This window comes from Centrocercus urophasianus, unplaced genomic scaffold, assembly GCF_019232065.1.
Source record: "Centrocercus urophasianus isolate 14NV4802_14NV808 unplaced genomic scaffold, USGS_Curo_1.0 seq_10, whole genome shotgun sequence".
In the NCBI taxonomy this organism is placed as follows: Eukaryota; Metazoa; Chordata; class Aves; order Galliformes; family Phasianidae; genus Centrocercus; species Centrocercus urophasianus.
Window position 1 is genome coordinate 41,982,633 of NW_024884142.1, and position 16,556 is coordinate 41,999,188.

The 16,556-nt window shown below is 36.3% G+C and overlaps 1 protein-coding gene across 1 annotated transcript in view; it reads right to left on the bottom strand.

Annotated features, from left to right (window-relative positions):
* Positions 1-16,556, bottom strand: part of MAN1A1 (mannosidase alpha class 1A member 1) — a 135,178-nt gene that overhangs the window by 72,483 nt on the left and 46,139 nt on the right. The window contains exon 4 of the mRNA XM_042813990.1: positions 8,495-8,575. Within this exon, the coding sequence (XP_042669924.1) occupies positions 8,495-8,575 (81 nt within the window). The remainder of the gene's footprint in view (positions 1-8,494; positions 8,576-16,556) is intronic.

A 16,556-nucleotide genomic window follows, 5' to 3' on the forward strand; every position in this document is an offset into this window, starting at 1 on the left:
TCTTTTCCAAGTTACTATTCAGTCATTTGCACCTAGGGCACAAATACAGTCTGTGTATGGCAGAGAAAAGCTTTTGGCACAGAAGAGACAGGAACTGGGTTCATTTTTCAACCACAAAATTTATCAACGTTACTAAATGGTTGCATTTTTCACAAACACGTGGCACACAAATACCATGTGGATTCCTACAGAGGATTCCTGCATGTGGATTTTCTAAAAGTAAAAACCCCTCCTTAGTTTTTCATACAAATGTTTCAGATTTCTGTTGTTTGAAAAGCATGATCTTGACAAAAACAAACAAACAGCCCAAAGCCAGACCAATTAGCACTTCCCATAAATTGATCCCAAGTTTACGCCAACAAGCATAAAGCCAACAAGCCTTGCTTATACCTATTTCAGATCACTGGGCAAGATGTATTGCTTAATCCAAAGGAGGCTAAAAGTATATCTGTCTTCTGTAGCAAATATGCCATTATTTGTACCTATTGTTGGAGGCAAAAAGAACATGCAAAAATAACAATAACATCTACTTTGATGTGAGGCATTCAATTTTCTCAATGATCTTCAGTTAACTTGAAGGACTTCCATGTGCCAGAGAATGTGGTGTTTTGTAATGAATCTCTAATCTGATTATTCAAATAGCCAATTTCATAGAATGATAGAATCCTTAGAGTTGGAAGGGATCTTTAAAGGCCATCTAGTCTAACTCCTCTGCAATGAACAGGGATACGCACAGCTAGATCATGCACTACCATTTCAACCATTGAATAGTCAACCCATCATATCCATATCTTTCCAATTTGGAGAGAAGGATGTACCTGAATGGTACTTCTAGTACCTGAAGGGGGCCTACAGGAAAGCTAAGGAGGGACTTTTTAGAAGGGCATTAGAGACAGGACAAGGGGAAATGGTTTTAAACTGGAAGAGGGCAGATTTAGACTAGATGGTCAAACAGGAATTTGATTTCTTCTCTCTCTTCCTGGAGTGTGGTGCATACTAGAACATCTTCCCAGAATCTCTCAACAAATGCCATGACATCCTAAGGTAAATGTAAGTCTTCTACTGCAAAGAACTGTTTCTTTTCTTAAAGTTCAGCAAGAATAGGAAGTATGACAATAGTTTCTCCCCAGGATAGTTGCAGTTTTCAGAAGTACTCTTCACGTGCAATATTGTCAGACAAAAGGAAAAAGCATCTTTTCTCAGAAGACCTCTCCAATGTATAACTGTATTCTTTGGTCCAAATCCCATGAGCTCACGTAAAAAGACTAAAGCTGTAATTAATACTGATCCATTTCACTCATTTCTCTCACTCACTTTTTTTTTCTCTTTTTTTGGAGGAACATTTCCCAATTTTACAATACACTTCAATTTCTTTAATATAAGTAATTTAACTTTTCAACAAAAAGATACAAAAGCAAAAGGATTAATTGAGAAAGTCAAATTTGGAAATCTGATGGAACACTTAATATTTCCTAGAAACATCTGCTATTTATACTTTCATCTTCACTGAGCTAATAAGGAGAGGATCCCTACTTAACTCCAAAGTTAAAGAAAAGTAGCCTCCAGATCAGTCAGTCAGTGGAGGTAGAACACAAAATGTGATCTTAGATAATCATATTATTATTAATAATAAGAAAAATATATAATAATAATAGCTACACTTTCTGAAATACAGAGATGAAGAATTGAAGAGTTAATGCATGTCCAGAACAAAATGACGATCCCCAGTATTTTGGGGGGGGGGGGAAATCAGTTAAATGATTCAGTACAATTTCTTACTCATTACTTTTGAGCCATCTAACTGAACTTTTATAATACATTCAGAGGGAGAACGAAATTTTCCATATTTCTGACATAGCCTAGATTAAAAGAGGGCCTCTATTGCCCCTGTCAGCATCAGCTGAGATACTTCAATGTTGCTTTCATTTGCAGAAATAAGACAGATTTTTGGTTGTAAGCTTATGTACAGTCATGATTCTTTAAATAAAGATAGTATATTTGCAACAGTGCTAAAACTGCTTGCAACTAGCTCCACGGAGTCAGTATTGTATTTAACCATATGTTGTAAGTTTTCTTAATTTTTCTTAAGGTTTTTTTTTTGTTTTTTTTTTTTTTAGTTTCTTAAGTTTTCAGAGCAGGACAATCCTACTAACTCTTCAGACAATATGATTTTATTCTTCTTTTACTCAGCTTTATTATTAAAATTGCATTTGGTGTTGCAAAATGACAGAACCGAATACTGAGATAAGTGAAAGACAAATATCTGCGAATTTCTTTGAAGATACATGGTCTGTGGACAGACTGTTAATAGCATATCACACAAGCAATTCCTCCTCTGGATCTATCTAAAACTGCTACACAAAAGGAAAGCACCCATGCTATTACTACCCCCAGACGTGCCCCTCTCCCAACTGTTCTGCAGAACTGCAAACAAGTGAAACTACAGGAATTGGTTGAGTGCCAAGACCTCAGAACAAACAAACCAGCTCACTGTCACTTCTATTTAATAGCATAGCTCAGGTGTTCATGTCAACCACACCAGCTGTTACTATCAGATATTATTTAGCTCTCATTATCATCCATCCTCCCGTTTAACAGTTTACTACCTTTGGCATCCAGCTATGGTAAGTCTGGAAGTAAGCAGGAATTTTTGTTTAAATCAGTGAAATGAGCAGTAAAGTGTTTGTTTACTTATTTCTGAAGACATTAAATGAACGCAAAGACTTTCCAAATAAGTCTGTCATTAGGCAAACCAAGTTGTTTTCTTTTTTCCAAAAGAACTCTCCAAGCACACAACATACTTTTTTGGTTGTGCAGAAGAAAATTCATTAAATGTAATAAAGAATAAATATACAAGTCAGTTCTAAACTCATGTTTTTCAGACCCAAATCAGGGCCCCATGGTTTCTTTCTCTTCCTGGTAGAGGTTTACAAATGGCAGCTGAAACAGGTTTTTCAACACAGCTGCGTTGCCCTTCCTGCCCTGGATATCACTGCTATAACAGCTCAAAGAAAAATGTATTTATGTTGAACTTCAGCAGTTAACAATTTACTGAATTGATGTGAGTTGCCACTGTTTTCATTTTACATCAGTACAGTATGTGAAAGTGTTTATTATAATGCACAAAAATTGTTGTTGATGATAGTAGATTGCTCGCCAGATGAATAGATTGCAGAGCTTCCACAAGGCTTCATTTGGATAGGCTTTCCCCGTCAAAGTATGCATATGCAGGGAGAGAAGGAACATAAGTATGAAAGTGAAAAGGAGCATCTCTGTTACAGTTCTTTGAAACGTCCTCAGCATTTTGTCTGCAGCTATCTAGAGAGGTAGGGTTGCATAGAGCAGCTAAGCAAGTAGCATTGGGAAAAAGGGGAGAGAATATCAGGAATGAGGAAGCTTTCAGAGTCTAGGGAACCTATTAAATTGAGATGGGTTTATAATCAATAGTCATGGTTATTAATAGCAGGAACTTGAGACAGAAATGGAAGATTGAGGAGCAGTCAGCTTGGAACAACAGAAGAGTAGTCTAAGAGGACAAAGTCTTAGGAGGTCATCTGCAAAATACAAGCCCATAGGCATTCTGATGCAGCAAGCAAAGAAAGAGATCAGTATTAGGACTATTATTATTAAAGGTGATGAAGGAACTGAAATACTAACGGAGATTATAGACAGTAAGAGAGTGTAGACAGCTAATGGTCACTTTAAATCCTCCTTTGTCCACAAGCAGACCGTTAAGTACTTCATCAGAGCAGATATAAACCACATTTCTATACAATGTAATGATGATTTATTGCAGAAACTCAGAGGTTATAAAACAAAGAGAAGCTTTTGACTTAGTTTGACGTTCTGCTAACTGGTGCTTCACACAAAAACAATTCACCAACCTGTTATAAACAAAAGGTTTACTTTGGTACTGCTCAAGTTTTGCAAGAGAAAAATCTGCTTGCACTAGGAATCATTCTTGAAGAGATTCTTAAAAAAGTAACCCTAATGCACCATTCCAACATTGGGATTGAACTAGATGACATCCTGTGGTCCCTTTCAAGCTGAATGACTCCAGGATTCTATAATATATGGAAATTTAAAAGAAAATTATAGTGAAAACAAATCACCAAGATCATTTCAGAGTACTAAAAATGTGACACCACTGAAATATTGAAATACATACTGATGCATCACTTATAGTAGTAGCAGATGGATGGGAAGTAGCAAACATAACCAAATCTTAAAACAACACTGAAGAAAACTACATGCAATAGAAGTCTTTTACTTTCTACTAAACAGGGAGTTATACTGTCAGTCTGTGAAGAGCAAGAACAGTGGCATTCACAATGAAGTGATCAAACTGAAACACACTATGCCTGGTGGTTTGAATGGCATCAGAAATTGAGTTTCCACAACATAAGAGGAAAAGTCCTCTTGTTAATTAGTGTCAAGTTAAGTGAAAGGAATCAGAACATAAAACGTGGTAAATTCTCATACTGGTGACATAAGATCCTCAAGGGATCTATACTAAAACTTACATTATCTGATTGGAAGAAACAGATACTTTTGTACAGGTGAAAAACTTAATCCTCTTGCTGCTAAGACTGGTAAATCATGAATTATATGTTGTTGTTGGTGGGTTTTTTTTGTTTGTTTGTTTTTGCTTTTTTTGTTTTGTTTTTTTGTTTTTTGTTTTTGTTTTTAAAGGAATTTAAATATTCTCCATGAAGTGATCTATCTATAAATGAAGGAGACCCAGATAGAAATAGTTACAATTAAATGGTGTAGAGCGTCTAAACATTATATTAAGTCAACAACTTTTGTGGCCAGCCTGACAAAAGCAGCTCTGAATCAAAAGAATCTATATCCCTATCCTGCCAGAGTAGTTAAAAATCTGTCACATTTCTACTTCATGTCATGGAGAGAAATGGCAATATAAACATCAAGTTCATCAATATCAACTTTATTTTATCTTCCTCCAGTGAAGACAACTGTCTTTACTCCCAGAAAAGAGGATATATTATGCAGGAAGAACAGCTGCTGAATCCAAAATATTTTAAATTTAAAAAAAAAATACCAACAACCAAAAACGTTCCAAACAATTAGTCATCCCATTCAGAAAACAAAAAATCTTCAAAGGAATCTGGGAATTTACCAGCTGGATCTAAAACTCCTATGTTCCTTATTCATTTTAGAGCACGGCGGATTTACTTAAGTAGTTAGGATTTACAGATTGTTACGAAACATACAATATGTTGCAGCTTTGGATCATTACCCATGGGAATGTAATTTAGAAGTACAAACAATAATTATTTCTGTCACTTCTTCTAATGAAACATAGACTTCTTTAATTAAGATATTCATAAGTGAGTTTTAAGTAGTTAAATGAGCTTTTAACTGAGAAAGTTTAATTCACTGAACAACCTATACGCAAGTGGTTCCATTCCCTTATGAATGCCCACTGACATAATAGATTAAAGAATGATATGGGAGCAACCAGACTCTGGCAACATCAGTCCTTGCTGTGCCTGTCAGCAGCACCAGTGGAGGACTGACCCAACAACATGGGAAACAACACACTGTTGGATGGTTTGTCTGCCATCAGAGTAGCTGCACCCAGTGCATCCCACATGCAGTCTCAGTATCTTAGACTTCAGAGTCAAATTGAGAAGTCTCTCCACATCTGACAAAGACAGGATTTTGAAGAGATACATGAAGAAGCACACTGAGTTACTCTCTCTAAGTCACTATGACAAGTATTATTTAGGAGCATCATTTTGCCTGAGATGGGAGATTTCTATCAGAGTAAAGAAAAACACTTACTGGCTTGGACAGTGTCTTTCCCAGACTGCAAGGGCTCAGGACTCTCCCTAATCATAGCTATCATCTTTGTGTTTTGCTTTTGTTAATTACTGGAATCATTATTAGAACAGGCATTATCATCCCTAACATTCCATTGCAAAATGTTCCACTTAATAATGCATTATGTGAAATAACTTCTTTTGTTCTAAATGCTTCCTCATTTCAATTGTTAAGTACTTTTATTTGAATTTCACTGCTGCTATAAATCCAGACCCAGAGATGATAGTAAAACTACCTTGTAAAAGTGAAAGAATAGTTGAGAAGCAATGACTATTAGGAGTTACTTAGGAGAAACAATATGCACTTATTGAAAATGAGATTGCACATTAACAGACACAAGATATAAACCATCAACACACAAATGAAATCAACAGCACTGATGACAAATGGCTCAGGCATTTCTTGGCAGACAGTTGACATTTTATTTAAAGGTTCACACGCAGTCCTCCACCAACTCTTGTCTGCCAAGAAAAATTCTCTGTTTCTGTCACAACCAGTTAATTAAAACACAGTGGAAAGGCTCCCATCGTGAGGAAGCTGGAGCTTGCCATCAGGCCTCCCGTCAGCCTCCTCTTCTCCGGGGGGAACAAATCAGGGGACCTCAGCTATAGGTCTTGGCCCCCAGACCCTTCACCATCTTTGTTGCCCTTCTTTGCATGCCAATATTTTTATGTCTTTCTTACACTGCGCTGCTCAAGCTCTTTCCTCTGCTGTCTACATGAGTCAGACATCATCCTTGAACTTCTGCTCATGCAAGGGGCTTCTCATAGTGAGAGAGAGAAGAATATCTCATCACAGATACCTCACGATAAAGAGACTGTGGTTAGAGCTCTCCAGGAAGGGGGCTGATTATAATGTTCTAGTAAGTTTTTGGTTACTCCTTAGCAGCTGCAGGGTTCACTTTATGAAATTCTCTCAGTAGAGCTGGAAATACTTCATCATCTTTCCTTTATTCTACATTCCTTGCTTTGACTAATCTAAGTAAATGTGGTTTTTTTCTAGGTTTTTTTCTTTTTTAATCAGTGTGTCTTTAGAAAAAGCTTCCTTCACAGAATCATAGAATCTTTTGAGTTGGAAGAACTTTCAATTCTGCAAACACCCTTAGGTATGCTTATTTCTGGTTGCCAAGTTACTGTACAAGAACAAATGATTTCCCTCAAAAGCCAGAGAAGTAACATTAAGTAAAACAATGTTTAGTAAAGGCAAAGAAGTCAGCTACTAACTACCTCTCACTGTTCTTTTTTTTCTTTTTCCATTAAGAGTGAATTTGAAATGAGTCTAAGTGCACTTTTTTCTCAGCAAATTTTAAAAGCTAACATATAAACAATTGTATATTTTAAAATATCAGTGTGTTTTCAGTATCATCTAAATCCAGAATAGGATCATGAGAAACAAATAGTAAGCTTTTTTAGGCAATATTGTCAGCAAAAAAATTGTCTCCTCTTAACTACTTTGTCTTAATTACAAACCCAACAGTACCTGCTAAGATAACTTTTATCATTATTTTAAACTTTATGGTGTATAGATTGTTGGTGTTTTTTTTTTTTTTTTTTTTTTAAATTTAATATTATTTAATGTAATGAGCTCAAAATACATATTTGCCTAATATGTGAGAATTTTGCAGATGACCGAAAATTCTACATCTTTAGGCTCTTGTTGCCAATAATTGATTCTTTGTAGGGAGCCCACTTTAGCAGGGGTGTCAGACTCAGTGATCTCACAAGACTCCTTCCAACTCCTGCAACTCTCTGATTCTGTGATTTGGATTTAATGAAATCCCAAGATAAATTCAACTTACAGATAAAGAGTTTTAACTCATGATAATCCTGCAGTAAAACATTAGTATAATCCACAGACAAGGAACAAGAAGCTACGCTAGTAAGATTAAAGACTTGTTAAATGCCAAACTAAAATTTTTAAATATTACAACTCCTGTCACTTAGTATAGCCTTCACTAAATATGTGACAGAAATAACTGTAAAAAAGTGCTTCTTAATCTTCTCTAGAAACCATGCAAGTGTTGTCACAAGACCTCTAAAACTATTTATAAGAATACAATAGAAATTAATGGGATATTAATGCTTTTAAGACCTTCACATGTAAGTATACATAAGCATACAGTTATCTTCTCTTTCTTAACATGTCTTTTCCTTGAGAATCAATGCTTCCAGCTTCAGAAAAGCCAGTAGCTTTGTCAGAGGTGTAGTTGATATAAGCCAAAGAACATGCTCCTAAATGATTTCTGAAACAGATACACAATGTGCCAAATCTACCACTCCTACAGCATAGTGGCATAGAGTGGCAATCCATAATTACACCCTTCAACACTGGGCTTCAACTCGAATAGAATAGAATAGAAGGTCCTATTCAACTCCTGGTCCCTTCAACTCGAAGGGACATAGAATGGTTTCAACTGAGGAAAAACATAAACACACAGAGTAAGAGCTTAATAACTTTAATACAAATCAACAGTAATAGAAGCAGTAAGAGCCACTGGCCAGGCCTTTACCATATAAGTCATATTTTCAAAGGTCTAAATAAATTTAAAATAAATTTAATTCTGATAAATAAAACAGGTTGCTAACCTGAAAGTTAGCTATCTATCAAGATGATGACAATTGAAATAAACCACGTGAAAATATCTTACCTCTTCTCCTGAAAGGTAATAAGCTGAAAGTAGTCCACCAACAAAACGGATGTTCACTTCGAATACTGAAATTTCTGCATTCTGGTAAAATAAACAGACATAGAATTATTCCTTGATACTTTTTGGTACGAAAGATTCTCTGTACTGCAATTACAAGTTCTGATTATATTTACATAAAGTGGTTATTCTAGCTACAGTAGAAAAAGAATTCTTTTATTTTTTAAGTACATACACAGGCATTGAACCAGAACAGCAGGAGGAAAATCACAAAATACGTAGGAAAACCAACATTATAACTTACAGCATTTTAGAGTGCTTCCTTCTCCAGTAAAATATCACCTCAATTATTCTCATACAGTTTATCTTTTCCTCTTTTCCACTTAGATATGAGTCACTGTATAAATCCACATATGTGAGTACTTCCAGTGACTACAGGCAATTCAGAACTCACACACAAAATATTCTCTCAGATCATTCGTCCCACGCTACCTCACCTCTCACCATCTTGTTTCAGACATCATATGAGAAGTTCTTGGTCAGAATATTTTTATCAAGAATATTTCTACCTCATTCTAAATGCAGATTATTCTAAATTGGGACTTGTAGGTAATGTGAAAATGAGTTAATTATATGTAATCGTGGCATCAACTCACTAGGAAGAAGATAATCTTTCACTGTGATAAATACAGACCTTACCAAACTGGCCTGGTCTTTACCAATTACACAAACTGCCTTTGTTGTTTCTCAGCAGTAGAGATTCAGCCATTAAATCACTTGAAAAGCAGATGCTTGTTTGTCTTTTAAAATATAAATTTAAAGGAAGATTCTCATTCTTACGATCACTACCTTATCCAATTCTTGACCAAATAAATTCTAGTTCTATATCAGTGTACAACATACAATGGGTTGTGAGAATAAGTGTAGTATGGTTATGTTGTGGTTAGACTTGATGATCTTGAAAGTCTTTTCCAACCTGAGCAATTCTATGATTTGATCCATCAAAGAGACATTTAGTTGAAAAACTAGTCTAGTGAAGCTTCTTCATTTCAGCTTTTGAATGTAATTCTACTTCTTATATTTTTGCACCTCTGTAGAAAACTGGCACTGCCCTTCTAAGCTTTCAGGTTCAAAAATAAGGCATTTGACGTTCATGTGTTCCTTTTACTTCTGTCAAGTTATTTTTCTGTTTCTATAGCTGTATTCAGTAGAAATCAATGCATGGTTGAGCTGCAATATTTCCTTCTTGCTTGTAGGCTTTCTTCTCATTTATCTAGTTATTTTCTCCATTTTAAATGTTCCGATGTCAATCTTAACAGGAGGGAAGAATTTGCCTCCTATTTTCTATGGATTTGAAACTCTAACAGACTACCTTAGCAGATGAAAACAGCACTAAGTTACTTATTAGAAATATTTCTTCAGTTTTCAGTATGTATGGTACTTTGTTTAAGTAAAGGTATCTAAGCACATTACAAAGGGTTGTTCATTGTTCATCAGTTGTTAAGCTACAGACTTCAGAAAACACTCACTGATATGCTACAATTTTGTTCACTTATCCTTAAGTATGTAGCTTCTCCTTTAAAATCGCCTGTGCAGCTCCTCCTTTAAAAACTGAGAATATATTTTAATTAATAGAATCCCTCTGATTTATATATAATTCATATTGTGTATGTATGTGCACACACACACGTTGTTCATTTTTTTATGCACACAAGTAAAATTCAAATAATCAAAGTCACATAGCTCTACCTATAGAGAGCACACAGCTGACATCACGTGTTGAGACTGCCAACTGAGGAGTTTTTTCTAGTGTACAAGACTGGTCACAGAATCACAGAATCACAGAATCACCCGGGTTGGAAGGGACCTCAAGGATCATGTAGTTCCAACCCCCCTGCCTAGCAGGGCCACCAAACATACACAATCAGATCAGGTTGCCCAGGACCCCGTCCAACCTGGCCTTGAACACGTCCAAGGACGGGGCATCCACAACCTCCCTGGGCAGCCCGTTCCAGGGCCTAACCACTCTCCTTGTAAAGAACTTCCCCCTAACATCCAATCTAAATCTTCCCTCCTGAGATCACTGTTCAAGTGCTTATTGATCTCCAGCAGCTTGAGGCCATGACCAATACCCCAGGGAGTCTCTGCCATGCCTAACCACCCTCTCAGTGGAGAAACTTTCCTAATATCCAGACTGAACTTCCCGTGACAAAACAATGTGAATAAAGATTTTACTATTGAACTTCAAAGATTAACTGCACTGTAATCCTGCATGTTTGCTGAAGTGTTGATCTTACAAGACATTTCTTGAAACTAATCATTCTTTTAATGTTAGCAGTTTTCCAATACTTCACTTGCACACATCCTTGACCCTTTGTCAAAATCCTCACATGAAACCTTTATACAAGATGCTGAAGCAGACATAATGAATGAAATGGACAGGCATTTCAGGAAAGGAAGATTTGAAAGCTGTTACGTTTCATAAGGTAGTTACTCTTAAACTTATTATACCAGGCTAATAGTATAAAATCTGGAAATCACGGAGATTACTGTAATTTGCAAAATGGTTAGAGGTTGTGTAATTTCATATCAAAGAAACACTTATCTCTAAATGGAATGCTCACATGAAGAAGTAGTCTATTGAGAAAATTGAACTTGTCTGAATTTTACTGCTATCTCAACTTCATCTCAACTTCATCCATCTTTTTGGTTTGATTTTTTTTTATTATGTGTTTAAAATGCCACAAACCTATCCATCACTATCTTTTCATGTTTTCAATCATAATTCATATACAGAAATGCCCAAGTCTGTATACTTCTACTCAGAAGTCAAATCTCAAATAACAAATGCTATTTTTTATTTTGCTTTCAGATCCAGATGTAGACAAATAACTTCTGAACAGCTTAACAATATTATAATATATAAGTAAAAGAAAAAAAACCACTATCTCCCAAAGTTTTTACTTTTTTCCTTCAGCTGAAGAAACCAGAAGTTATTTTAATATCAAATTTCAGATTTCTCCTTCAAGCCTTCCTTGTATCACCACATAGCTGATATGGGAAATGTTTCAATTAATTCTGTTATATCTAATAGGACTTCTGTAAGGAGCAGTAACTGGATGTATTTATTTTAAAATGACTATGATGTTCCTTTCTATGTTCATAGGTGTGGAAGTTGGCACTGACCAATTGGATAGATATAACTTCTAATTTCACAGCCTTTTCATGAGTATTTTCATTTAGATTACATGACTGTGTAAGACAATATCTGATATAACCTTGTCAGTGCACATCTGCTTATCTCTCACTGTTACTATGCAGATTCATCTTGCTCTAGCTGCTCTCCTTTTACAAAGTATTCTGAAAATATATAGATGTATGAGAGAGTGATATGTGTCTGACATCAGTGGACAAAGGGAAGGTGACCAATGTCATCTACCTGGAATTGTGTGAGGCTTTTGACATGGTCCCCCACGATATCCTAATCTCAAAATTGGAGAGATACAGATTTGAGGAGTGGACTATTTGGTAGATAAGGAGTTTGTTGGAAGGTCAAAGCCAGAGGGTTGTGGTAAATGGCAATATCACAGGCCTCCACCTGGACATGAGTGGTGCCCCTCAGGTGTCTGTCTTGGCACTGGTACTTTTCAATATCTTCATCAAAAGCATTGATAATGGGCTCAAGTGCACCCTCAGCAAGCTTGTCAATGACACCAAGCTGAGTGTGTGGTTTACACGTTAGAAGGAAGTGAAGCCATCCAGAGGGACCTTGATAAACTTGAAGGTGGGTCCTGGCTGAAAAACTGAACAGAAGTCAGCACTGAGCTATTGCAGCTCAGAAGGCCAATGGTAACCTGGACTCCATCAGAAGCTTCAACCAGTTGTCTTTGAGTTTAATGCTGAAGGCAATGTACATGTAAAAAATGCTACTTGTCAGATGGGCTCTCCTGGAGCCTTGTCTTACACAAGTGCTCCAGATTCCTAAAGATCAGTAATCTCATCCTCTGGACCATTTCCATAGCATACCTTTCTCCTGAAAATTTTCCTCTCCACAGTTATAGATCAAAGCCAAGATAGTTTTTATCTGTGTTTTCTCACGGGAAGTAACCCTCACTTATAACACAACAACTGAAGTAAAATTTTATTTATCTAGCATCAGCTTCCACCCGGCACTCACTGGCACTGGCAGTTGCTCTGTCACTCACAATTCAATTAGGGAAATTACTGTGTGCCTTTATGTGGGTGAACATATTCACAATAATCAGGGCATCTTAATTTGTATTTTTTAAATAACTCATTCTCTTGTTTTTCATAAAGATCCAAATAAGGCTTCAATCCTACCAACAATTTATTTCAGTCTTTGTCATTGGACAGATTAATTTCCAACTTTTTTTTCCCCAATCAGTTCTGTTCTTGTGTCATTATGAGTGTAATAAAATTTTGGCCATCTCATGTGCATTTCCATGTATTATTTCTATGTACAAGGAAAAGTTATTTACACACAAACACATCTCTCACTGCACAAGCATCCCTCACAAACAGCCTGTATTCTGCAGTTTAACAAACCATACAGTACAACTCCAGGGACCCTGCACTGAACAACACTGAATAATGCACATAATTCTAGACTGAAAAAATAGACTGAAAGGCACCATGTTTCAAGTGAAATGATTTGTATTTGTAGTTAAAGATTACTATTGAGTAATAATATTCCTGCACTTAAACACAAAGGTTGGGAACAACAACAAAACTTGGCATTTTCAAGCAGTCCAGGAAGTGAAAAACAGACATGAAGAATATTATAACAGCTTACATTAATCTACAGTAATTTAACAACATTCTAGTTACTTGCAACTGTAGAAAGAAAGTTTAATTCATAGTCCACAACTGAAATTTGGTAGCAGTTTGCACTCAGTTCCCATTCACAAGGGAAGCAATTTTAGCAACCTTTATTGCAAGCATCAAAGCCTTATTACTACACAGCATGTTGTTTTAAGCTTACTGCTGTATACCCACACCAGCAAACAGTAAGACTTTAAACAGTCACACTGTTATGAACACTAGCAGAAAAAGAACTGCATTTAATAACAAATCTGCCAACATCTCCTTTTAACCTATCAAAACAATATTTTGCAATCAAAACAAAATCAAGTCACTTTGAAGTCTAGTGTTTAGAGTGTACTAATAAGTTATATGGCAAACTAGTGAACAAATAGTCACACAAACCATCTTCAAATGCTGCCTTTCTTAAGTCTCCTCACTGACCTATTATAGTTGAAGTCCATTTACTTACACCTCTCACACACGGTTGTTGTTGTAGAAGGAAAGCTATCTTGTATTAGGAATCTTTTAGATTTTCTCATTTAAAGAGAAAGGGAAAAAAAAGAATGAAGTGCAAAAAACCCATTTGTCTCCAAAAGAGAACTTCAGATTATGGACTGTTAAAAGTAATTACTCCTCAGTCATAATGTCTATAGTTTCAGCACAGTAGGTTTAAAATTTGTAAATGCTGAAGTTTGAAATAAACAGTTTGCATTCTAAAAGTTTGTCTTATTACTTACTTCCATGCTACAGAACTTCTGAACTAAACGTAAATGCACAAAGCATTGTTAATTAAATGTAAGTAATATTTGGTATTCTGGAAAAGGGGCATGTTAATGTGCATATGGCAGCAGAGATGTATGTAATTTCAAGTTTTTGTACTTAAACATTTTTCTAGTTTCCAAAAGTTCAAGCTTCACGATGGTTTATAAGATCAGATAGTGACCGATGTCTGTAAACAGCTTTGCTTAAGACTGCTGGCAGGACAGAAGCCTTAATTGATCCTAGTCATTTTAACTATTCCCTTCTCTTCAGGCAGTTCCCCAACTCAGTACAGAATGAAAAGCTCTTAAGACTTTTCCCACAGCACAGCCTCAGCTCTTTTCTAAGGAGATGCATCCTGTGAAGCTAAGAAGGAAAGGTATCCTTGATGAGATAGATAATGCACAACAACTCAGTGCTCACACAAAATGTTAATTAGAGTCAAATTATCCACATAGACAGATGTACTGCATAGACCTCTTCTTTCCATCTGAGTAAGCAATCTTAACTTTTTATCATCCTCCATTTTGGCCAAAATAGAGCGAGATGAGGCAAACATAGCAAAGTACTCTAAAAAACAGCAAGGAAGTTATTTTAGTCAGGATTCAAATTCAGCTTTGAGAAATTTTCTAGTACAGGAAACAATTTTTCTCTTTGCCCAAACAAGCTCTTTTTTTTCTGCTCCACACCTTTTCTCTGTTCTGGTCCTGCCTCATTTCACCCACTTTAGAATGCTAAACAGGTCAAGGCCTGAATTTAAGCACTGTTCAACATCACATTTCATTGTTAGCACTTTCTGGTCAGATTTTGGTCCCCATTGTTCCAGTCCAGGCATGACTGGTCAAAGACCATTCCCAATATACAGAATAGGCAAGTTCATCTTTCTGAGGTGAAGGAGCTCAGCATGGCTAGAGAGCACTTCATTTAAGTGTGGAGGCTGAGCTACCCTCCCTTCTCCAGAACTTTAGACTAATTTCATCTTCTGCATCCAGTTAGTTACAGACCTCTTCCATCTTTCTATCATAACAGAGAGAAGCAAGCCTCCAGCTCTGAGTCTTCCCCATGCTACTCCTGCTGGTTCCTCTGCCTCACCACTCAGAATAGGAAGACAGATCTGCTAGCCTCTCATCCTAGAGAAGATTGAGTGTTCAGGTACAGTAGTGAAATGCCATCAATTCTATTCCTTAACAGCTCCTAGACCTCCAGTGCTGTGCCAAACGGCCAAGCTCCTCCACCACTACTTACTGGCTCCCGAACCCTTCCTATGTTTTATTTAACTTGTAATCTCTTTTCCCAAGGCTCAGTTCATTTTGCTTCACCACAGTCTGATAGCCTTTCTTCCCTGGTTTGAAGTACAAGTTGGCTGTTGGTAGAGAAACTCTTACAGAAAGATATGAGTGCTTTGTTTGTGTGCATGCCATAAAGCAAATAGGGAAAAATAAAGACAGAGAAGCACACAGAAGTGTGTAGTTATAGATAGGAAACAGTCAAGTTCCCTAGTGGTCCTGTAAAATATAGCATCTTTTTTCCTCAGTTGTAGCATGTGCTGAGGTCAGAGCATACCTTTTATTAACTGAAGATTAAAGACACATCCCCACACATGTGAAGCTATTTAATAGAAAACATAGCACACCTCTATGATGCAAACGTCATGGATTTATCCGCTGCTAAATGTCAAATATTTCTAAAGATCCGAGTATATCTACATTTCTTAAAATATCAACAGAACAAGAACATGCAAATTCTGAAATAACCATTTTGCTTGATTGAAACTTCAGCAAGGCATCAAATACAAAGAATTTCAGTATTTACATGCATAGATACTGAGCACTGCAATGCTCAGATACCTCTGTTTCAAAAACAAAGGGCAACCAACTCTGGTTCTAATGAAAACAGCCTCAGCTTATTGTACTGCAAAATGAGGTCGCTTCCAAACAAGTTCACTCACAAGTTTACCAGGAAGAGTGGCATATACTTATCCAGAATTTTTCTTCCTAAATTGAAACTTGTCTATCTTTCTCAAGAAAGGAAACAGAGAAGCCAGAAAATTTATTGGAGGAACTGAAATCTAATGTGAAGTAATGATGCCATTTCCCACTATGACATCTTTATTCTAAAAAGTCCTTCCGTGCAGATAAACTAATAGCTACACTACAAAGTGAAATTTGGAAACTTTTATGACCGCATAATGAGAATGATATATTGCTAGCCAAATGGTTCAAGACATACACCGAGTATCTGAAGTATTATTAATTTTTAGAGAAGATAGCTTCCAGTATCCAGCTGCATTGGACTAGAATACAAACACAAAAGATTCTACCACAGATTACACTCACTGATTTTTTTAAAAAATATCTTAAGGATTTAGAAAGAGCAGTTCCAAGATTTAATGTATAGAAAATCTAATCCTATTTATACAAATTAAGGTCAAATATGCTTGCTTAAAAGCCAATTAAGTAGTCATTGCCTAGGAAATGACCAG